The 25227-nt window shown below is 43.2% G+C and overlaps 1 protein-coding gene across 6 annotated transcripts in view; it reads right to left on the bottom strand.

Annotated features, from left to right (window-relative positions):
• The window catches only part of IL1RL1 (interleukin 1 receptor like 1), a 43244-nt gene that overhangs the window by 2471 nt on the left and 15546 nt on the right, over window positions 1–25227 (bottom strand). For 2 of the 6 annotated variants that reach the window (XM_024743820.1, XM_024743818.1), the window contains exons 2-12: window positions 24698–24817; window positions 22569–23597; window positions 13044–13215; window positions 12230–12440; window positions 11088–11262; window positions 10612–10774; window positions 9140–9211; window positions 7466–7607; window positions 7227–7372; window positions 3751–3897; window positions 2570–2737 (exon numbers count right to left, since the gene is read on the bottom strand). In XM_024743820.1, coding sequence (XP_024599588.1) covers window positions 2570–2737; window positions 3751–3897; window positions 7227–7372; window positions 7466–7607; window positions 9140–9211; window positions 10612–10774; window positions 11088–11262; window positions 12230–12440; window positions 13044–13104 — 1285 coding nt within the window. In that variant the 5' untranslated portion in view covers window positions 13105–13215; window positions 22569–23597; window positions 24698–24817. The other 4 variants (XM_024743824.1, XM_024743819.1, XM_024743821.1 and 1 more) reach the window with 4 other exon arrangements.

Below are 25227 nucleotides of genomic sequence, written 5' to 3'. Positions count from 1 at the left end.
ACATTCTCAAGGTTAGATTATGTGTTGGGACACCAGACAAGTCTCAATAAATTTAAGATTGAAATCCTATCAAGCATCTTTTCCAATCACAATAGTATGAAATTAGAAATCAGCTACCGGAAGAAAGCGGGAAAACTCACAAGTATATGGTGAAGAGCATATGCTATGAACACCTACAGGGTCAATGAGCAGAGCAGTGGTTACCAGAGCGGGAGGCGCAGGGAGGGCAAAATGAGTAAAGGGGGCCAAGTGTATGGTGATGGATGGAAACTAAATTTTTGGTGGTGAGCACGCTGTAGGTTGTACAGAAGTAGAAATACGTTGTACATATGAAACTTACATTCAACGAATGTTACCACAAGAAAAAGAAATCTTAAATAAAATAAAAAGGGACGGTGGGGAAAAAAAAATAGAGTGCAAACTCAGGAACCCTTGCTTCTTTGAACTGACTAAAGTCTCTAGGGAGTCCTGGATCCACTTCATCCCCTAATAGTCTCTGTTTTAGAAGCTGATTTGATCCAGACTAGGGAAATCTTAAGGAAGATCAGATCCCCTTATCAAATCAGTGTTTATGGATCGTCAACTCCATGGTGATTTCATTTAACTTCTGGGTGGACTCAGAACATGTAAAACACCCAGCTCTCACGGCAAGGAGGGAACAGCATGATTAAGGAAGCACAACCATGAACAAAACAACTCAAGACATTCTTAGGCAGTGGAGGCTAAAGACTGCCGGTCCACATGGTCTGAAACAGGAAATGAATGTCGAATAGTGCCAACAGAGACCTTGTGTCAGTCAGGATCCTAACAAAAACTCGGCACCCTCAAAAGCACTGACTAAAGAGAGTCTAATGAAAGGACAGTTTATAAAAGATGGGGACAGAGCCAAAGGAAATCGACAAGAGATGGTGCAGAGCCCCACAGCAGGTGATGTCAGGGAGCCACAACTGCCCTCCAGGTGTGACGGGAGGGGAGCGGTGATGGGGCCCAAAGCAGGTACGTGTCTGAGGACGGCCAGCTGACAGGAGCCAGTGCTTCAGCAGAGAGGGGCACAGCTACCCAGGGGACCCCACCCAGACGGAACAGGGATGCACCCTGCCCTCCGAGCACCTGCCAGTGCCTCCCATTGGCCAAGCCCAGCGTGGAGCAGAGAGCAAGGGGGTGACACCTTCTGTAAGGATCAACCACCAGACCACTGGATGGAGGAGGGGGCAGAATGAATTTGAAGGAGCAAATGGAGAGTAATTGTCGTGGGAAGAAATACACTGCATGGGCCAGTCATGAACTTTTTCTAAGGGAAGAGTGAAGTTTGGTGTTGTTTTGCTGGATTTTGTTTTACTTTGGTTGAGGTAAGGTCAGAGGACATACTTGAGAGAGGTGGAGGTGGGAAACTTTACCAAATGAAAAACAGCACGATAAAGGCCACACAAGCTTGAGCACCAGTGAGCTGGCACTCACGTTTGGCTGGGGAGAGGTGTAACTAGAAATGAGGTTGGCGGACCTGAGAAAGAAGAGATGGAGAGCATGTAGCACCTGGTGTGACATCACAAACAGCTGGAGTCCCTGCAGCCTCCTAAGCAGATGCGTAACAGGCAATGAGCATCTGAATAACATGACATTGCTCTCGACTTGCAGGGGTAGCCGGTGGGGAGAGCTGAAGGAAGAAGAGAGCCTCGGGACAGATGTGGGTTATGTTTTCCTGAACTGAGCTCTATACATGTCTCCCAAGCTGGTACTAGGCCATTAACATTATCCAAATATTGCAGGATAAACCAGATTCACCTGTCGTGTATACGTTTAATTCCATAGACACTTGAATCCCTCTTTGCGGTAGGAATGCCACTTTAAACTCACAGTCTATTAAACATTGACTTGAGGACTTACACTCATGATGTCCCTGCCTTATTCATATTCCACACACTTCCTGGTCCCTGAGGAATGGGAGAAGGGCTAGAAAGAGGGTTCCTAGATACTTGACATAAATATGGAGGGAAAGGAGAACGACTACTGAAATGCCAGAATTGTGACCCAACTGTCAAAATCACATGAAATCAACTAGGAATATTAAGAAACAGAAGACACAATTCTATCTGTTCTTGTGAGGATATAAATTTGCAAATGTGTCACCAATATAAGGAAAATCATAAAGACTTTCTGAGTCCCATCAAATATTTTAGCCAGTGCCTCTGGATAGTAGAACAAAATTCCTTGGATTTCAAGTCCTCCTTCAAATCTTCTAGAGGGACTTCAGAGAGGTCAGTTATCCTAGTGGTGGACATGGGGAATGAAGTAGGGGCTGGACCCTGCTAAATCCACAAGCAAGGATGCCTTATCCTGTCTTCATATCACTGACACGACTGTGAAGACCTCAGGATCAGGGTGGTGATGGGGGCAGGAGAAGCAAAGAGTAAGTACCTCCTTCTTCTGGAGAAATATTTAAAAGCTCTAGTCTTATGACCTGGAATAATAATTGCAGCTCCTGCTGATGGCAGGGATAAGACCACCTATTGCTTACTTATCCTTCTGATGAATGTGAATTTCTGTCCCTGATGGTTGTTGACAGTTTTACCTTCTCCAGGGAGCAGATCTCTCCCGTAAATGTATAAGTCGTAGCCACATTTATTTTCAAGAACGTCAGGCAGAATCTGGTGAACAAAGTACTCCACAGAGCTGGCCCCCTCTGGACTGTTTTTACAGTTCCGTGGATAGATCACGTAAGCATCGTAGATCTTCCCATCTGAAGATGAGAACAAAGAACCCAATGTTATTACTTGGTCCTCAAAAATTCTCATTGGACTCTTAGTAGACATTCTTCAGGGAGTTTTATGGCTGTTGGTGAATGTATCTCATTGCCCCAAATAATCTAGAATCCAGAGACCATGACAACACTCTACTGCCACAAAATGTCATCAGGAAACCAATCTTACTCCCAAAGTTCTCCTTTTTACTGTCTCAGACTGAATGATAGAAAACAGGCAAGAGCCTGACTAGTTTAGTTCAAACCATATTGTCAAGTTTGATTAATAATCTGTTAATAAGTATTTATACTCATGGCTAAGGGGCTTTCTGCTATGCTGAGCAGATCTCAATCTTAGCTTTTGTTTTCCCCATGGGGACGTGAAAATGCTGAAGGGTAATTAACAGTGGCAAAAGAGTAGAAGTTTTTAAGGGATCTGAATTTCCCACAAATCAAATAATTAGCTCTAGTTGGGTGATCCATATGGAAAATCTAAATTTTTATCTGCCTGCAAATGAAAGAACGGTGTTCATATTTAAATAAGCAGGGAGCACTGTCTTCTTTCATGGGTGTACATCTGTAGGTACGTGAGACTCTTTATGGAACAGGGTTTCTGGTAAAATACATTGCATTCTGATGGACCTTTCTAACCTGTTCACATCTGGAAACCAGGAACAATTTTGTTAATGTTTTGACTTCCATAAAGTTTTCCCATTTTCCAAAATGCCCTTTCTGGGCTTGGAGCAGATTCTGCTACAGGGGATTTAGTAAGAACAGCAATTCTACGGGGGAGAAGATTGGAGCTGTTGGGATGAATCTCAGAACCACGAGGAGTGACAAGGCAGGATGGAGAGTGTCCTCTGAGGGGACTCAAAAAGGTTTATTGATAATATGCTAGCAAGCAAAAGGGAATCTGTGTTAAGTAGCGTAACTATTAAGAGATTATTCGATAAACAACCAACAGCCCTTATAGAACCTTTTCTTTTGAAGAAAACTTGAGACTTGCCACTTACCGTTCCTAGTTTTGTGAGGTCTAGCTATGTCTCTCCAGAGCAGAATAATCTCAATCCAGAATGCTTTTAGAATTACCACCAAGACATTGATTAGCAAGAATAATGTGCTAAATCCTGCAAGCACGTAGTAGGTGCTTTGTTGATCCACTATTCAAAAGATAGGGGGAGGAGAAAAATGATCATTATTATTCCTAAAACAGGAGAAAATAAACAAATACGTGGATGCTGGCTTCCACTGGGATGAGAGATTTATACAAGGGATGCCTACATGGCATTTTCATGGCTGTTTTAAGAATCAGTAAATTAATGTTTAGTGAGCCCCTACTCTGTGCAAGGCACCAGGCTAGGCATTGTAGGGGATTTTCAAAGCATAAGAGAAAGACAGACACATGTAAACTTAGCTAAGATTGGAAATGAAAGCATTAGTTTTAGCTAGCAGAGGTTTTAGGAAGGTGTGCTCACTCCATGCTGGATTGGGCAGTGAAGGCTTCTTGCAGAATAAGGTCTCTGGAGGATGAGTAAGATTTAGATAGCTGCAAAAAAAAAAAAAAAAAAATGTATTCCTGGCAAGAGAGGATGCTGTGAGCCCAAGGGCAGAGACGGAGTGTGTCTTCTGAGGAAGGGGGATGATCCAGTTTGGGGAATTACTGGAACATATGATTGGAATGGTGGGCCTAGGGCTGGGCTCTGATCAGATTTAAGGCTCCAGCTAAAGCATTTTGTCTCTATTCTGGTCATGAGAGCCATTGAAGAGTGCCGAGTGGTTCGTTAACACTGAAAGTGGTTTACAAGCAAGATTAATCTGATGGTAGTGGAAGTTTTGTTTCTATGACTCACAGGTCCTCGGAGTCGAATGGGATGAGAAGTTTCTGCAGTAGGGGCCAGATTCATGTAATAATGAGAAAGGAATGGACAAACCTGGCGTTGGCGGCGTTAAGGACAAAGAATCAACAGGGCTTGGGGACTTATTGCATCTGGGGTTGGTGGCATAGGAAAGCGGGGAAGAAACAAGAGCTATCTAAGTCTCTAATGTGTATTTGATGAAGTCAAATGACTGGGTTTTAGGTCCTAAATATGCCCTATATTTCCCTTCTGATGAACATTATTTAGCCATCACTGAACTTTTATCCTTACTCATTGCTTCATCACATATATATGCAAGATGGTCCCCGTATTTATTGAATCAGATATATACAAATTGAATGTAAGAACCGTGCTCACCCTCCTTAGAATCGTTAACTATCCCATCTTCCAAATAGTCCCACTTAAAGATAAATGTGAAAAGACTCTCAAATGAGATTTGGCTAGATAGCTCCCTTTTCATTTTCATCTGATCTCAAAACACAGGCTCCCAGTTTTGCCATAGAAAATCCCTGGTCTGTATTTGCAGATCCCTTCATTAGTTCATCAGCTCCCTGCGTAGCCACACTATGAAATCAAGAATGACCAAGGTGGGGACTTTCCTGGCAGTCCAGAGGTGAGGACTCCGAGCTTCCACTGCAGGGGGGGTGCGGGGTCGATTTCTGGTCGGGGAACTAAGATCCCACGTGCTGCATGGCATGGTCAAAAAATTTTTTTTAATTAAAAGAAGAATGACCAAGGTGAACCGATCCAAAACTGAAAATTGTGAGTGAGCCTAGTGTCTGCACGGTCATCAGTTTAAATGATAAATACTCCCTAAGTGAATTATTTCAACAGGATTCCTTTCCAGGTCACTCTTTCTAAAAATCCTATCTGGATGCATGCCGGGAATCCCTATTTCTTGTGAAGTAGTTATGCATGTGACAAGCTAACTAGAAGAAAGAAGTTAATCCAAGACCTTAAGGCAAGTTGAAGTTCAGTATCTTCCTAAATGTTAGTTATTTTATAAATGTATAAGTGATCCTTGTACGTGTTGACTAAACACTGAATACTTTCTGTAAGAGCTTATAAACAGGAAACACTGCTTGCCTTTGAATCCTGGCTCTGTAACTGTAGCCCGGCCAATTATTCAACCTCTCTTTGCCTCAGTTTCCTCATCTATAAAACTAGATGATGGTAATAGTCTCTTCATCGTGGATTTTTGATAAAATAAATGAAAAATTATATGGGAAATAATGACAGGTCCTGGTACCTAGGGAACAATGAATAAATGTGTACTATGATTATTAATAGCAGTAGTATCAAATGTTTAATGATATTTAATAATATGGGGACACAGGTGTTTTTGTTTTTAAGATTCAGGACAATGTGTAATTTCTTTTATTGTATGATTAGAAATAAGGGAATTCATTGTGACCATTGAGAGCAGTTGTAACAGTTTTTGTTTAATCGACATAGTTGTTGAGACAGAGTATAATTGTGTTGCTTTGAAGAAACACAGGTGAAAGGTAGCATATACAGATGAATTAGAAGGAACAAAAGCACCAAGTACACGTAACGTGAAAACAATTCCAATACACAGGCACCCGGAGAACGTTCATATGATGACAATGTGAGAAACGCATGGGGATAAGGACACCATGGCAGTGCTAGGGGTGGAGGTGGCTTCCTCTTTCTTGCGGGATCTTCCGTGCCCACCAGAACCACAAATGTCACCCTAAAATGACATCTCAACAGGGTCCACACGTCCTGGGGTGACACAGTTATAACTGGCAGAATCCTGATGACCCATGGAACATGACAGCATTTAAAATCATCTACAGTAGTCATGATTCCGTTTGTTTTATAATAGCTTGCAAATCGGAGGTTAAAGTTGAATTCAAACAAGAAAAATCCCAAGCACCCCCTCGGGCAGAGACTAAAAGACCCTATCTGACTGGTGGTCTGTTTCCTCGTCTCTCCCAACCACGTTGTGCCTTTGTGGGTTTATCCAAATTAATCTGGACTATACCCCACTTAGGGGTATAAACTGGGAGCTTACCTCTCCCTATGACTATGTGACAAACACATTAAATAATTTCTACATAGTGGTACATGGAGTGACAAGTTAAAGTATCAAAATTTTCTCCCCACCCTTCATTACACTGGATTAAATGCTACATCTAACCAATGGGGTGTCTTTATCTGGACATGCAAACAAGTGAGGAAATTGACAGGTGGTCAGGAAGGAAATGTTTGTAAAACTACTTTTCTGCCATCATTGCGCGCGCAGTGATACACGGAGGGAGTGGAAGCGAGATGCCTTTGCACCCGAGAGGAGGGGCACGTCCTCACGGACTCGTTTAACGCTGTCTGGACGTGCTGAGGATGGAAAGCACAGTGAATGTGGCGTGGCTTCGTTTTTGTCTTAATTCTCTACACACAATGTGTCCTCCTGTTGCCTACACCCAAGACGGATCTTTTCTCCACCTGCCTCCGATTTATGAGATGGCCCACTCTGACTTGATGGATTCCCCTGGAGCCACACTCCGATACACTGTTCTCTAAGAATATGATTCAGCTTACGGCTGTGAACAGCAAACTCAGGTGACCCAAGTCTCAGAAACAGGCCTTACTTGGATTTTTCCTCCTTAGTCTTACGGTGTGCGTGATCAGGCCACGGAAATTCATGGCCAGACAGTCGTACTTCAGTGATAAATCCTCTTCTTTTACATCCGCTATTCTTAACACGGCGTTTAGGCAAGTCAGCTTGCTGCGAGAACTAGCAAGACAACCTGTTACTTTCAGTGCTTATTTTGCAATTGCGAACTGTGGGCGAAGGGAAGGGGATGCTTTAACTGAGACTGCAAAATACCTTTGAGTTTGCTCTTGTAACACTTGCATTCTTGCTTCACCGAAGTTCTCAACGTCGCTTCTGTTAACCTGCCACAGGATGTCAGCCATGGTCTGAGAGCCTTTCCCAAAGCAAGCAGAGCACCTTAGGTCTGCTGGTTTTCCTAGGCGAGAAGGAAAGCGATTCGCCAATAAAAGTCAGTTCTGCGGAGAGGACTTCATTTAATTGCATGTGAGAAAAAGTCATTGAACGTCTAGTGTGTGTCATGAATTGATTCCCATTTCCTTTCCTCATCTTCAGCACCTTCCTCCTTCTCTGCCCTCGCTTTGCCACCTTCTCCATCTCCCATCGTTTTCATCACGCTCACAGTTCAGGCTGAAGCTCAGGCCCCTCTCCCCTCTCCCCTGCAGTGGAAACTATAGAGGCTTCACCAGTGCCACGTTATAATCTAAGATTTCCCCTTACTATGCATTGCCATTGCTTTTCCTTTTTTTTTTTTTTTTAATTGGAGCAGAGTTGCTTTACAATGTTGTGTTAGTTTCTGCTGTACAGCAAAGTGAATCAGCCACATGTATATATGTATATCCCCTCTTCCTTGGATGTCTTCCACTCCTTTCTTCTCCTATGGAATTCCCTTCATCTCTCTGTAAGCTACCTTTGTCGGTAAAACCGTTTCACCGGAATCAGCCACGATCCCACTGCTTAATCGTCCAACAAGAGCCTCTCCACTCCCACTCCTATTAATTTGAGATTTCCTCCTTTCAGAACTAAAAGCTTAAGGGCTGATTCCTGCCTTGGGTTGGGTACTCAGCCATCCTTTACTGAGTTCTTCGTCCTTGTGTCAAGAATTAAGCATCTGAAGAGGGATGAGGAACTTAAGAGTCTCCAGGGAGGTGACAATGGTATAAGCAAACGATCAGAACACACGGTATTCTAGTGTTTTAACAGAAAGATAGACAAGTGGCATGGGAATACAGAGGGAGACATGAGGGCAGGGAGCAGGGCTGGTGCTGGTGGTCCTGGATCAGAGCCGGATGCTGGCTCTGATCGTGCTCCCTGGCAGGTAAGGAGGCGGGCAGGGGGATTTCACGGAGGAGGGGGTACTTGAGCTTCGTGTCGACGGATGGGAAGGAGGGCATTGGCGAAAGCAGGGAGGAACGTGGAAAACCCTGCAAAGCAGTAGAGCAGCTCTGAGGCAGTCAGCGTGGTTTTGCTTTACGTGCTAAGAACTTTGATTTTGACCCCATTCTCTCAGGGAACCAAGAAAAGCAGAGACGGACAGAGGCATACAATCTGGGTTCTCCTCCATCACCATTTATTCACGCCACATCCTTGGGTATGTCATTGAGCCTCTCTAAGCCTAGGCATCCACAAGCATAAAGTGGGGACGATATCTACCTCCTTGGACAGTTGGATAGAAGTGAGAGGGAAATGAGGTAGCACACATGAAAGCACCAAAATAAATAAATAAAATAGAGCCAAGTGCAGTACAAATGTAAGTGCTGTACGTTGCTGTGACCACATATTCCTAATATTAGCAAGGGCCCAAGGTGGGTGTTTCCAAATACGCATCTCATTTAATCCTCACGATCCGCTATGGTAATAGCCTGACCCCTGCTTGGGGAATTCAGAACAGGGGTCATATGGAAAGATTTTCCAGACGAAACATTTACAGTATTCTTAAAGTTTTCTTACCAATTTCCACTTCCTTTGTTTCATTCTGTGGAGGGGCTATAATTACTGGAAGCAAAGAAAAGCTTTGCTTATCTGAAATCAAAGAGAATATAAATGTAAATATGTAAATATATGTAAATATTTAAATATAAATATGTAATTAATTAAATATAAATAGGTAAAAACATAAATATGAGGCAAGCATTGGGTGGTCATCAATATAAAGCTTGTATTTTCATATTTCTGTCCTTTTTCACAGTGATGTTTCTGAGATCCATGGCAACAAATACACATGCATACACACACACACGCACACACACGCGAAACAAAAACATTCAAGCAATACGTTCTCTTACTACCTGTGATGTTTTTTGATATTTTCTATTCTCTTTTTATCATTAAAACAAATGCCATCCGGAGCATTAAATTAATTGCATGACGTGGCAATTGTCAGAAAACGACGATTCTATAGGAAAAAGCATAACGAACGCTACAGGGAAGAGTTCAAACGACTCCTGAAGTGATAAACACATAAGTCCACACTTCTGCTCACAGCTTTCCACCCGTGTGGCCCACCCTATCGGGAAGTTCAAATTCCTGTGGCACTGATGCCTAGACACGGTGAATGCACGGCTGCATTCCTGCACCCCTTGATTCTCATTTATTTCGGGATGGTGTGATTAAGGACCCCTGCAGGTTTTGATGTCGAACACTGAGAGGTACTAACACAAATGTGGTCCAGCGATGCTTACTTTACAGCGGTGGGGCACTGGAAAACTACAAACCAAAACTCTTCTCCAATACTGCTCTGCCCTGAGGAATCTGCCAGACATACAGGTCCTGCTTCATCTACACCCATAGATCAAGCTCTGCTAAGGAGACCCCAACTCTTTGTAGATTTAACAGGCTTGACTGTGAAGTCTCACCCCTGATGGACTTTTACAGAATTTAAAGTAATTTTGAAAAAAAAAAGGTAGAATTAAATGACCTACTTAAGGTCCTGGATGATGATGAAAGCATTGCAAATCGAGATTGCAAATCAGCCAACAATATCTATGTATCTCTTTATAAAGCTTCTCACTCAACTTCTAACCGGCTAGTTATGTTAGAGATGATATAGATTTTCCTCTATTTACAGAACCTCTGACAACAAATTGCGAGACAAAGAGTTAATCTTGCTCTCCAAATAGTTGTACTGCCATTCAAAAAAATGTTAGGTTAGCATTCAGATCACATTATCTTTGAAAAATTAAGCCACAGAGGACAGAACAGATGTGGCTTTGGATTAGCAGCATAATTTCCCTCCCAAATGTCTTAAATCTTGATAGTGCATTTAGAAAATCTCTTTGCGTCACATTAGGGAATACACGTAAGATGAGTCAGGAGGAAGTTTGGGGAGGAGCATGAAGTACCGGCAAATCAACAAGGAGGACACAATTTGTGTCACGTTATCTTGTTCCAAGTATCGCATTTTGTTAACTTCAGTAGCTTACCAATAACTGTGAATGACCTGGTTGCAGTCACAGTATAATTGACTCCATTTTCATTGTGCATAAATTTACATGTATAATCACCAGCGTCCCTGCTGTTTGCATCGTCAATCAGCAAAAACGACTTGTGTGCTCGGTACCTGGGTCCCTGCAGAACTTCACAATTCTGAAATGAAAAGTTCCAGTCCACTTTCAGGAATTCTTTACTTCCACCTATTTTTTTTTTTTTTTTTGCGGTACGCGGGCCTCTCACTGTTGCGGCCTCTCCCGCTGCGGAGCACAGGCTCCGGACGCGCAGGCTCAGCGGCCATGGCTCACGGGCCCAGCCGCTGCGCGGCATGTGGGATCCTCCCGGACCGGGGCACGAACCGGCGTCCCCTGCATCGGCAGGCGGACTCTCAACCACTGCGCCACCAGGGAAGCCCTCCACCTATTTTGATGGCGTAATTTTCATCTATTTCCTGCACGTTTCCTTTTACCTTAAACCACTCCACAGGTGCTGTCCAATTGTAGAGGTCAATTGTAGGACAATATATTTTGGAATTTCTTTCTGATCCAGATGTTGTTGAATATATCAGAAAGTCTGGAATATCACAACCTGGTTGTTTTTTATAAATGGTGACATTCACATATCCAGTCTTATTGGAGGTAGGACTATTAAAATAAATCAAACAATTTTTTAAAAAGTCACTTAGCATTATGAAATAACTTAACCCAGCTCTAACTTTTACCTAATATTGCTTTTCTTCCTAAAACAATTGACAGATAGTGGTTCTTCTTCTAAAATAATCATTAAAATCTAGAGTTTTAAATGCTTTTTGTTACATTTTAGGTAAAACGCAACCCCTACAGTAGCCTTTAAAATGATTCCCTCACCATTTCTGTATACACTGTATGTGCTGTAACACCGAGACCTGATATAATAAAGATAATTAGTATTTATTAAGAGTTTACTGTGTATCATTCATTTTATTCTCATAGCCATGCTTTGAAGTGGGTTCTACTATCACGTGTATTTTACAGATGAGGAAACAAGGATGGAGAAGTAACTTACCAGCAATGCACAGCTAACTAGTGACACACCGTGACTTTGAAACTAACGCTGAACCTAGGCACCTAACTGTACCCATCTTGCCTTTTGACTTAGTTCATCTGACATCTTGCACGTACCAAACAGGCACAAAATCACAAGAGTTGGCAATTTACATGTAGAGTGAGGGACTTGTGGGCCCCCAGTCTCAGGTAAACTTCTTGGGTTTGCCCCTCACGTGGGAGGCACAGATGACCCCCCTTTTACACCCATCATAAGCCTCCTGACACCCCACATCTAGGCTGCTGGTTTGTTCTGATTTGGAGCCCAACGTGAGCAACTGCTCTCAGTTTTCCTGGTCACTAGAAAAGCTAGGTCTTTTTTCTAATTGGGCTACAAGTTAGACCCTGTCATTATACATCCAGAGAGTTCACCATCACCTAAAGCCCAACCTGATGGTGTTCCTCAGGTGCTGTTTTATTCCAATCACTTTATAAATTCAACTTCTGCAGAGAGGTCTAGAAAGAGAAGAGAAGTGAGGCAGCTCAGACCATCAACTCTTAAAGACAAAGGAACAGGACTGGATAATACCTTCTGATAATGCAAGTATAAAATCCGGAATCACTGACTTTGGCTGGGAGAAACTTAAGACGTTCCCCTGAGGCAACTACACGACTTCTTCTCTGGGTGGTAATATGTTTGTTGGTTTTTGAGTAATACCAGACCACAGGGTACCGAGATTTTTCTTGTCTGGGACATCTCACAATTAAAGCCTCATTTTCCAGGCCCCAAGATGATTTGCCTGCAAATAAAAAATATGTATAAATATCATCCTGAAGTGATCATATAAAGAGGATTACAATTTCTGTATTCTAAATATCCCCTTCTAGGATTAAATTTAGAAACTGGTCACACTTTGAGAAAGAATAAGTAAATGATCTAAGATCTTTTAGGAAATATTCTAATGGATACACAGATTAGTGACTTAATTTGGAGCTAGATCCTTCACATTGCTCCAAAGGCAAGCATCCATGTCATCTACACAAAGTGTGTTGTCAGTCAACAAATGCTGTCAATACCTTCTACGTGCAGGCACCGTATTAAATTTTGATGTATTTGAATATGTAAAATTAAAATTATGCTATATTTTTATGGACACACACACACACACACACACACACACACACACACACACACACACACACACACACACACACACACACACACACACATATATATATGTCCTGATAGATTGGTGATGAAGAATGACTGCAAAGCATAAATGAATTTTCTAGGTTACCATTCAGCTAGGGCAATTGGAAGCAGGCAATTTAAAACTAGGCAAATGTTCTTGGAATTACTTAATGAAAAAAATTTTAAATGTCAGTTCAAAAGCAATACTTACTAAATGTAGCTGATGTGGAAGGTATGAGAATTGCTGGAATTACCAAGACCCAAAGTCTCATTCTCAGTTTCTCAATCTAGAGCAAGTGTTGGTAACCAGTTCTCAAGATGATTCAAGTCAGATCTGTGACATACGATGGTGAGGCTCCCCTCTAGGTGGTTGATGGTATTCCCTACGATTTACAGTTGGAAAGAGTTGTCAGTATCTCTGACAGAAAGATACCAAAAAATAAGTCAGACAAAATCACAAGCAAAATATTTACAGCCATGATTTTTACTTGCTCAATACCGCCCAGGAAAATTATTCATGAACAGATCTTTAATATGTATAAATATGTACAGGAGCAGACTTCAGACATGCATCATTACATTTATTCCTACTGGACTTTTGGACCACGCAGGGCTTACGACAGCCATGCTATATCACCGTCTCGTGAGAATGTACCGAAGCTAAATTAAGAGGAAAGAAAATGAGTTTCTATTTTGGAAAAAAAAGAAAATTATAAAATTCAACAGACCTTAGAAAATACAATATTATAAATGCAGATATGAAACCCAGACATCCACACAGGCTGGAAGCTGTGTGTACACACACATGACTCCCGCCTACCCTCAAGCACACAGGCAAACAAACGGTCATCCCAAAGCAACGAAGGAATATAGGAAAGTTTAGATGCGTAAAACAGTCATCAACTAGTTGCCCTAGACACTATACCAAACCCTCAGAAATGTGTCCCTGCCCCTGCTTATCCCCAAGATTCGCCAAAAGCTTTCTAAGAAGAGTTGAAGGTCTGTGAAAAATAATGACATACTTTTTCTTTCAGCAAAAGGATAACTTAACCATATCATTTTTTTCTTAAAAAGTGAGGAGAGAGATGGAACCAATACAGAAACTGACAAGTATAGAATGAATACAACAACTCTTAATATATTTTCAGAAAGCACATTTCCTCTAAACATGAATTGTTGATACTTTCCTTATTACGTGTCTGGAAAAGTTTTTACTACAGATTTTAGATAAGTAATTGATGCTTACCCAAACTGAAGGGCAGGAGGAATGAATTTCAAGTGAATGACTGAGCTGTGAATAGTTTCCAGATCTTGTAGCTCCTTCCCTGCAGACTACTCCCTTGCACTCTCTCTTTTATTTTAAAGGGGAGATGCTCAAAGACATCCTTCAACTCACCTCTCCACCCACCCTGAAATTTGATTTCTAGCCAAAATTCATGACTTGTTCAAAAGCGCTGGTGCGTCATGTACCAAGAACTCTGACCTTGGTACATAAATATTTAAATGTAAGGACAACGTTGAACAATCCTTTAGGAAAAGTAATCAAATCATCTCCCTGTTTTAGCATCAGTTACTCAAGCTAATGCTCGTTGTTTATCGCACTGATATTATTACACTGAGTTCCAAATGATCTGGAAACCTTGGGGCCCTTGAGACTGCTCTTCCGGATACTCCTTTGACACTTCATTTGGCAGACACTAGTTAGGAAGGCGCGGCCAGTTACAGCAGCTTCGGTGCAGAGAGTTTCAAAAGCAGCATGGGGGCAAAAGCAATGAGAAGTAAACAGGACTTTATGGGATTTTGCAAATGTTCTGTTTAGGGTCCAGAATTGACACAGTCTCATCCAAAAACAGATTCCAGATCCTCAGATTTAAGTCCCTACGGGGCTCTTGGATGGGAAAAAGAAGTTTTTCTAAGGAGTTCAGAGAAATAGAGGGAAGTTTTGAGTACGAAGGCTGCCTTAAGGGGAATGACAAGGAAAATCATAACCCTCAACTCCTGGGCTCCATGTAAAACAAATGCTAACCGCAAGATTCGCTTTTAGCTAGGAAGAGCGGGTATGAGTCGATCATGGGTAAATTCGACTTACTTTTAAAACTCACCACACCCCAGAAGGATTCAGGGACTAATTCCAGACCCGTACAATAATATAACAACTAAAGCTAAGCCTTCTCTGGAACTCACTCCATGCCAGATACAGTTCTAAATGACTTACATGTATTAACTCCTTCATTCCCATAAGCACCCAATGAAGCAGGCACTACCATTATTACGGCCGTTTTACAGACAAGGGCACTGAGACACGGAGAGGGTAAGCAAACCGTCCAAGTCATGTTACGCTAAGAGGAGGAACCAGAATTTGAACCCAAGCAGGTTGGCTCCAAAGGCTAGACTCCTGACCACTAAATCATCCTGCCACCAGGTGAAGAAGGTCAAGAGAGGAGGTACAGCCAAAGAATAATTCTAGTAGGTTTTTGGAACCAGTTGACCGTACCATCCCCCTCTCCCCACTCCCCTGTGGTTGGCAGTGTTCTTGAACAGGCATCCCTACCTGCAGGGACACCAGTCGTGTGCTCTCAGAGGAAGAGATGCAAAGCCTGGTCACTGCTGGGAGATGCACCACCATGTTTGGCGTCACTTCAAGGAATTAGATCTGTTCATTGCTATTCTTGACTTACTTGTCAAGATCATGAGTTTTGGCACTGAGACCACAGAGTCAGGAGCAGGCAAGACTGGAACAGTGCCCAGGACACTGTAAGCTCTAGATAACATTTTTTTCTTTTCTTTTTTTTTTTTGGAGTACGCGGGCCTCTCACTGCTGTGGCCTCTCTCCCGTTGCGGAGCACAGGCTCTGGACGCGCAGGCTCTGCGGCATGTGGGATCTTCCCTGACCGGGGCACGAACCCGTGTCCCCTGCAACAGCAGGCGCACTCCCAACCACTGCGCCACCAGGGAAGCCCTAGATAAACATTTTTTAATTAACATTTTTGGAGTACAGTTGCTTTACAATGTTCTGTTAATTTCTACTATACAGCAAAGTGAACCAGCTACACGTATACATATATCCCCTCTGTTTTGGATTTCCTTCCCATTTAGGTCACCACAGAACATTGAGTAGAGTTCCCTGTGCTATACAGCAAGTTCTCATTAGTTATCTATTTAATACATAGTATATATGTCAATCCCCATCTCCCAATTCATCCCACCACGCCCTTTCCCCTTTGGTATCCATATGTTTGTTCTCTATGTCTGTGTCTCTATTTCTGTTTTGCAGATAACGTCATCTGTACCATTTTTCTAGATTCCACATATATGCGTTAATACACGATATCTGTTTTTCTCTTTCTAAGTAAAATGATACCCACTGGAACTTTCTTACACTTGAATACGAACTTGTATTTTGTACCCTAAAACATCTTAAAATTTTGAAATTAAATTTAGACATTTATTCATTTAGATGAGGCCACAGTTACCTTGATTTCTTAGTTTTAAATAAGGTTTCAGTTAGAGTTTTAATATCATAATCATGACATCTTGCAGAAGCATTTAATAAAGTCTAGCTATTACGATAAATAAAAGCTATTGTTTTAATTCAGTCCATTATTCAGCAATGAAGTCCTTTCATTCAAAGTAAAATACTGCATGGTACTTAGCATAAGCATCATTCAAAGTTTACAGATTAAAATAAAAAACCAAGGACGAGACTGGTTAAATAATTTGACCAAGCTCACCCAGTTGTGGCTGGGTTTGAAACCAGACTTGCTGAACCTCAAAGACAAGGCTTTTTTTTTTTTTCTAATATCAACCAAAAACAGAGAGAGAGATTAGAGTGGTAAAGCTTTCCTTCTTATGATTGTGACTGGGAGATTAAACAAAATAAGCGGCTCTAATTTCCTTTAAGCCTCTTTTCTGTAAAGAACCAGACAATTCTGGCTTCTAACCACTATGCCACCATCCAGCGTAAAAGTGTCATAGTTTATAATAACTTAGCAAGACAAGGGCTTCTAATAACTAACTAAACCCAAGCCCTTGGGCAGGTATGAATTCTGCCAAGTTAAGCAGAAGTCTTCCAGTGCCTGCTGGTTTCATTGGCAGATATCGTCTTTTTAAGACTCCTCAGAATTCCTCTTCATTTTCAAAATTAATCTAACCTAATTTGGCCATACGTTTTTTTCTGGTTTGGGGGTTACAGTTTTGAAACCTTGCATGTCCCCACATATAATCTAATTCTCTGACATTTCCACTAACAAACAAAAAACAAAACCTTTATTTGCCAGAGGAACATCTAGCTGCTTGCATTTGCAACGTGGCACCCAAGTATTTCATAACTTAGAAGATATCCTGTGAGGCTTATAAATTTGTTTTGGCCGGTGTCATAGCTAAATGGAGATACGATGTCAACACACTGCAGAGCTTGGCCATCTGTAGCCTGGTCTTACTGTAAACATGTGAAAACGAGGAAATACTTGTCCTATTAAACTTTTGCGAATTTAAGTGAGTCAGGTTCTCACTCAATAATTCTGATGATAAGCAAATGGATTTTTTTCCCCCTCATTTCATTAGAGAGCATTTTAGACACCACTTTCCTTCTGTCTTTCCTGATGAAAATGTGCATGAAACCTGTGACATATGGGGGCAGATCCTGTGTAGTGTTAGGTGGTCTGCCCTGCATCTCCAGAAAAGGCTCTGGGCCCAGTCTACCCACTGTGTCTCCTTTGGTTACACTTTTATCTCTTTGCTGCTTCTTTGCCACGCTCCAAACTCTTGGGGCACTCAGCATTTATCTCCCTCCCTCCATGCTTCTTTTGGCCTCAGCCAATTCTCCCCTTCAAAAACTAGAAGCAACTTGTATATATTCAAGGACAAACTGGAATTAACAGAGACTTTATATCTTCAGAACTAAACTGGAGATATAACCCTCCAACCTTCCTCCGCTCCCTCGCCCCTAAGAAAAACTTCTCCCACAATCTTCCTTGTCTCAGTGATGGCAACTCCATCTTCCCCCTTGAGAGTTGCTCAAGCCAAAACTCTCCATATATGATTGGCTCTCCTCTTCCTCATGTATCAGGACATCCTAATAGTTTCATCTTCAAAGTACATCCTACCTACAATGACATCCCCCATCCCCCCGGCCCCACCTCCACGGTCACGTCCCCATCCGAGCCACCATTATCTCTCACCTGGATTTTAAAAATAGTTTCTAACTGTTCTCTCTGCTTCCACAAGTGCCCCTCTTCAGACTACTCCTGATACAGAGGCTCCAGAGATCCTGTTAAAACCTAAGTCAAATCATATGCGCCTCCACTTCACCCAGAGGAAACGCCAACACCCTTACAGCAGCTATGGTGCCCACATTATATGAGGTCACCAGGGTCCTCCTTTCCAGTCCTGGCTCCTGGGTCCTCCTTGAATGTACAGCCAGTACTCTGCACTCACTCTTCCTTCTGTCTGGACGCCTCCTTCCAATTACCTACAAGGCTAACTTTCTCACCTCCTCAAGTCGTTGCTCCTATGGCACCTTCTCAATAAGACTTAGCCTGACTATTCAATTTCCTTTTCTTTTTTTGCTGCTCAGTAATTTTTTTTTATTGATGTTAAATTCACATAACAAAAATTGATCATTTTAAAGTGACAATTCAGTGACATTCGGTACGTTGACAGTGTTGTGCAACCAATACCTCTATCTAGTTCTAAAACAATTTCATCACCCCAAATACCACGCAGAACAGAGGAAGACAGAAATCCCTGCCCATGTGGAATTTTCAGCCTAGTGGAGAAGGAGGACGATATTTATATAAATAAGTAAAAAGTATTTATGAAAGGTTTTACATGGTGATACATTCAGGGAGAAAAAGAAATCAGAGGAGGGAAGTAAGGAGGATTGGAGAGGTGTGCAGTTTTAGGTAGGGTGACCTGGAAGGCCAACTAGGAAGGTGGCATCTGATAAACAGTCGAAGTACAGCCCAGGCAGAAGCACGCCTGCTGTGTCTGAGGAGCAGCAGGGAGCCCCGTGACTCGAGTGGAGAAAGACGGCAGGGAAGTAAGAGCAGCTCGGAGAGGTCCGGAGACCAAATCGTGCACGGCCTCGTGAGTCAGCTTAAGCACTTTGGTCCTGGCTCAGAGAGGTGGGAGCCACAGGAGGCAACAAGCCAAGGAATGGCAGGACCTGACGTGGGTTTTAGCAAGAAGGCTCTGGGTGCTGAGAATAGCCTTCAGGAGGGCAAGGGATGAGGAAGAAAGCAAGATAGGAGGCTTTGTGATGGCCCAGATGAGAGACATGGTGGCTTGGACCAGGCTGTGGAAGTGTAGGTTGTGAGACAAGGTTGGATTTTGGCTGTATTTTGAGGTTTGCTGACAGAATTTCTTGATGAACAAGGTATAGGGTAGGAGAGAAAGACAGTGGCCAAAGACGACTTCAAGACTTTTGCCCAAGCAACGGGGCATAGGGGGTTGCTATTTACTGAGATGGGGGACTGGATGTGGAACAGGTTTTGGAATGAGAGTCAAGCAGTTTTGGACATATTCAGCTTGGCATATCTCTTAGGCATACAACTGGAGATGTCAAGATACCAGCGGGCTGTTTGCTTCTGAAGTTCAGGAGACACATTTGGGCTAGAGATGTATCATCCAGATATATATAAATTTGGAATATGTCAGTGTATAGATAAAATTAAACCCACCAGACTAGATGAGATCTTCAAGAGTGAAAGTATATAGATAGATCATGAGGTTACAAAAGAGCAACTGCTTATTTTCACTGGAAAGCTTCCCTGGGGAGAGATATTCATCTTTCCCAAACAGATAAATTTGCATCTCTGTGTGTAAATCACTGCGGAAGTGCTGAGAATTTAGCGTAAGTTAAAATAAGTTTCTCTTAGAGTCCTTTCTTTCTTCATTTCTGTTTCTCATTTTGTTTTGTTTGTTTGCTTGATTTGCAAATAACCTTATAGAATCTGAACCCACTTTGGAAACACCGCATCGCTTCTTTCTTTAAATTTCAATTCTGTTAATAACTACTAGGATTGCAATGGCATCCTGCCGTTGTCAATGCCACCAATTACCTCCACGTAATTGCTAAAACCACTGTGTGTGCTTAGTTTTCATCTTGCCTTGAGCTCTGAGCGGCCTCTGTCCCAGTGGAACAGTTTCTCCCCGTCCTTCTTCAGGACACCGCTGGCTGCTCTTCACATCTCCTCTTTTCCCCACCACTGCATGGCTCAGTCCTTGAGTCTCTTTTCTTCTCTGTCTACACTCATTCCTCATGTGATGTCATCCACTTTCCCGGTTGTAGACTTCAGCTATATGCGGATTCTACTCTCAAAGTGAAACCTGCCGTCCAGACTATCCCCCTGAACTTCAGACTCAAATACGCACCTGCCGACTTGACCCTCCAGTTATCTGTATCCTAGATGTCTCCAAATTAACCTGTCAAGACTTATTCCTGTTCTTCACACCAAAATCTGCCCTTCCAACAGCCCTTATCATCTTGGTTGATGGCAACTCCATCTTTACAACTGCTCAGATCAAAATCCATGGCGGTTTCTTTATGCCTCTGTCTCCAACACATCTCATCCAAACCATCAGCAAGTCCCACTGAATCTACTTTCCTATTCAGAGCTCAACCACGTGACCCCTGCTCATGACACTCACTGGTGGTCCAGGCTACCACCATCTCTTGCCCGGATCATTGCAGTAGCCTCTGAATTAGTCTCTTTGGTCCTTCCCTTGCCCCCTTAGAATCTATTTTCAAAGCAGAAACCAGCATGATCCTTTTAACCACTCCTCTCCTCGAACCTCTCCTTTTATTCAGTGAAAACCAAAGTCTCTATAATGGACTAAAAGGCCCTCCATGGTCTGCCACCCTTCACACTTCTCTGATTCAGGTCTTCTATGTGTCCCACCCTCATTCCACACTTTTCTCCTTCCTCTCCCCCCAACACCCAAGCTTGCCCCTACCTCAGAGCTGGTATTGGTATCCCTTGGATACCCCTTGGATATCAATGTTACCCAAATCTCTGGAGATCCTCTCCTTTGCACTTTTCTATCTCTGCATTCACAGAAAACTGGGAAGTGTGGAGGGGCGAGCAGAGAACTATGGACCCTCATAATCATAGGACCAACATTTTAAAGGACATATATGAAGAGTTCTCCTGATGGAAAAGCAGGAATCTGAAAACCAAAGACGTCCCAGATCTGTTTGAGCTATTAGTCCACATCTTCAGACATAGAGGGAGAAACGTCCTCATCTATACAACCTGTTCAAGAGCAGAGACAACCCAATGTCCCGCTGGGGGTCCTGTAATTCAAATCAGCGGCCACGGCATGCTGCCAGCAGGGCACAGAGACGAAGGTTCCCAGAGCAGGAAAGGTAAAAAATAATGACGATGGCTGACATTATTAAGCGTTTGCTGACAGCTAGGTGCGGTGCTGTTACTTTACATCCATTTAATCTTTAGGAACCACCCTCTTAGCTTGGTATTAGTACTAAGATGCTGGTTTTATAGGTAAAGAATACAGGAATTAAAGAGGTCAGATGAGTGGCCTAGAGTCATCGGTAAGTCATCGGCAGGGATTAAGTGCAGTTCTGTGTAAGTCAGAGCTTTCTCTCACATACTGTACATAGAATAGCAGAAAGGGGATAACAAGGTCCATATTGAGATTTGGGGGCAATGACACATGAGTATTTTTGGCCTCAAGAACGGCTGCAAAAAAAGAAAAAAGGAGGGGTCTTCCCTGGCGGTCCAGTGGTTAAGAAGCCATGCTTCCACCGCAGGGGTCGCAGGTTCGACCCCTGGTCGGGAAACTAAGATCCCGCATGCCACATGGGGTGGCCAAAAAAAAGAAAAACAGAGAGAGAACTGTTGCAGCCAGAGGGAGCACACCTCCCACGTCTCTGTCCCTGACGCTCAGGGGTACGTCTTTGGGGGTCAGCTCTGCCACATCTTACTCTACACGCTTTGTTGGGAGACTTCAGAGAGGAAAGAAATGGAGCTGTCAACTGGAGGTGCCAACGCCAAGCGTGAACTTAAATCAGGTATTCCTCCCTACCCACCACTCCCCCAGAAAGATGGGCCCTCAGCAGCCCTGCTCCCCATACCTGTCACTCTCCTTTTTCATCCTGTATCTCCTTCGCCCTGAGGGTCTGACTTCTCTTCCCCATACCACATACCCTTTGCCCCGCAGCTCCTTGCTTGCTAAGCACTTTTCCCTTCTCCACGGTCTGAGCAGATTCCACTTCTGGACTTTAGTGGATTCCAGCAAGAAGAATCCTGGCATATGGGCACTTTGAATGTACTGTCCACTGCAAGGCCCCCTCCCAAGCCCATCCTCCCCCATTTATTTTCCACTACACGAGGCAAAGTTCCACATCATACAAACAAGACTCCACAGGACTTCAAGAGTCTGTAACTTGGGTTTCCCGTGGGGTGATACTACCTTTTTCATAAACAGAAAATTGAGAGCAATGATTAAGTTTAACCCCCAGTTTTGTTTTCAAATTCCATTCCCTTTGAGATAAATGCATTTTTGAAAAACACCCCAAGGAAAGACACTTACCATCAGTCCGATGCGCTCTTTCTTCCTCAACTTCCTACCTACAGAGTTTGTTAACTCTAAAAACTAATTTCTCTAACAGCTCTGTGCTACATACGACGGCCACCTTTCTCTTAAAACCTCCCGTTTTCCTTATCAGTTAAGACACAGGAACCAGCTTACTGATAAGCTAACACTGACTCACCGTACTGTTAGCAAAGACCAACTTCAGTTTGCATCACATTCTCTACTCGAAAGGTCTCTGACGAAGCTGCAGGTCCATATTTTACCTCCCTCGTGGGCGACTTCCTCAGCGAAACCTCCACTCTCTCGGTGGCAGGTCACTCAGCGCCCTCAGAGCGCGAGTCGGCAGCTACAACTTCCCAAAAGCTGCAGCTCTGAGAACAGGGCACTTTTCTCTAGGAAGTTCTACTGTTGATGCTTCCACGTCAACGTTCTGAAAACACCTGATACGACTGGGTGAGTCAAGCGTACGCCAGGCTCTGTGTGCAGACATTTTTGCACACGCTGACACTGCCATTCCTCAGAGGCTTACCGGAGGCTCAGAGAGGCAGGTTAACTACCTTGCTCAAGGCAAGAGCCAGTACAAGGTAAAGCCAGAATCCAAAGCCTCCATAACTGGACTCTTTCCATGTGTCTCCAGATGGCCTGTCTTGGATGGCTGTGATACAGATTTGTGGACTCACGTTGCACCTGTTAGAATTCTGAATAAACCGACTTTAATCATGTACGTGATTTTCTTTTTCAGACTGTTGGTGACTTCCAAATGATCAGGATATGCCAGCTGCCAAAGAACTCTCTAACATAGTAGACGGAGCAGGACCTTTAGATACAGCTGGTTTTCCTCTCACTGACAGTGTAGCTTGGGCCAAGCTCTCCATCCTCTCTAAAGCTCTGGTGCAAAGGGTATGGTTATCAATATTAAATGGGGTGGCCAGAAAAAAAGAGAGAGAACTCTGCTGTGGAATCTGCCTTTCAAAGAGTTTGTCAGCACCAGCACTTACGTACTTGACTGTTACCAAGATGACTAACAGCATCTTCAATGTTTCCATTGACTGTTCAAGACATTTCGCGAAGTCCAGGGAGGCCAGCATCTATCAAGGCCTACGAGGTTTTGTAATAGAGAAGGGAACATTTGATGTAAGATAGAGGGGTCTCCGTAGCCATGGGCTGCTTCAGGAAGTTCCTCTTTATCCTTCTGTCTTCAAGGGCTCTGCAAAATGTAGAATCCAGAGATTCTTGCTGATGCATCCAACTGGCAGGGAGAAGCTGGGTGAGCCTGGGAGGGGACACAGCCTGCTCCCTTGAGGATCTCTCTCCACGCCCGAAGATCTGACACTGAACCCCACGTATAATTTGCTCTCAGGCCACACCCACTAAAAATGACTGTACCTCTTGGAGGTGACTCTCCTAAACAAAAGTGACCCAGAACCAATGGAAGGCAACGCTTCTACGGGGGCACAGAACATCTGTGACAACTCACCATTCAATGACATGAAAGGAAAGATCAAAACTGGCCAAACTTGTTTGTCTGAAATGAGAGCAGATTGGTGCAGCTGGAAGGGCAGAAATGTGTTTGTTGTGTGTGCATGCACACCCGTGTACAAGAGCTTATTTGTGTTTGCATGTGGGTTTCGTCCACGTGGAGAGGACATCTTAGCTCTGTACCCAAACCAAAAGGAGCTTTTAAATGTCAAAAATCTCACTGACCTGCCAAAACGGAAAAGTTAGCTGGCCTTCCTTGCGCCTTGGAGAAGTAGGAATAATTAGTTCAGACCCACTTCCAATTCCACAACCATATAACAACCCAGAGTCTTCCCTATGAGGTCTACTAATTCCAGGGGCTCCTGATCTCGAGGTGTCTCTGCCTCAGGCTTCTGTGCCCAGGAGTCCCGTCTCTGTTCTGCTCAGCATCAACCCGGGACTCGCCCTTTCTCCAACTTGCACAAGAAATCCACGTACACCAACAGTTCTGAAATGTGGGGCACCAAGCTAACGATGTGTACATCACCTGGAGTATCTCACAGCTTCCTATCCTTCCTCCCCTCTTGCACCTGGTGATCACCACCCCTTCCCTCCCAGAGGTGCTCAGAAGCCTCTCACTTCTCCTCAGTGTCTGTCCCCAGATGTGAACACCCCAAATCCCCCATGGTGCTAGGCAGCTATGAAAGCTGCTCCCTTTTAGAAAGAAGCTGAGGCTATAGATTGCAAATTCATTTTTCTGTCACATCCGCCTTTGCTCTCCTCCCCTCCCCATGAGAGCTTTTCCCCTGCTAGCACCTTCTCTCCTCTTACCTGGTTACTACAACTCACCAAATATGTTCACCAGTAAGACTTGCTGCTTCACTCCCCCAAGGAGGAAAGAGTTTCTTGAAAATCAGAAAAACCTTATAAATACAGGTGTCCAAATAGCTTATAAAGGAATCTCAGCATCTGTGAAAAAGAGAAGATTGTAGGATTAATGTTTTACCCCAGAAAACTAGAATCAAATCTAATACAGAACCACAAACTTTCCCTCCTTGTGAGATGAGCTCTGTATGTCTCTGCCTCACCCTTCAACCTGGGTCACGGTCCTCTTCATCAGATTTAACAGGAAATAAAAACTCGACCTTATTTCATAGTCACACTATAGAAAGTTCTTTCAGATCGTTTATGATCACATAAAGAGGTAACAAGCTTTCTATTTTCAGGAGTTTCTATATTCTCGACTTTCTGAAGCAATTGTCTTCAATAATTGACTTCTACGCATCCTAATGAGTCTGTATAAGTCAAAGATTTTGGCTTGCAGTACTCTCTGTCTCTTTTTGAGAAATTTAAACTTAAAACCAAGCACAAAAGCTAGT

The sequence above is a fragment of the Neophocaena asiaeorientalis genome, unplaced genomic scaffold (assembly GCF_003031525.2).
Source record: "Neophocaena asiaeorientalis asiaeorientalis breed wild unplaced genomic scaffold, Neophocaena_asiaeorientalis_V1.1 scaffold114, whole genome shotgun sequence".
Taxonomy (NCBI): domain Eukaryota; kingdom Metazoa; phylum Chordata; class Mammalia; order Artiodactyla; family Phocoenidae; genus Neophocaena; species Neophocaena asiaeorientalis.
Note: the sequence above shows the minus strand (reverse complement) of the source record. Positions and strands in the feature narration are given on the sequence as shown.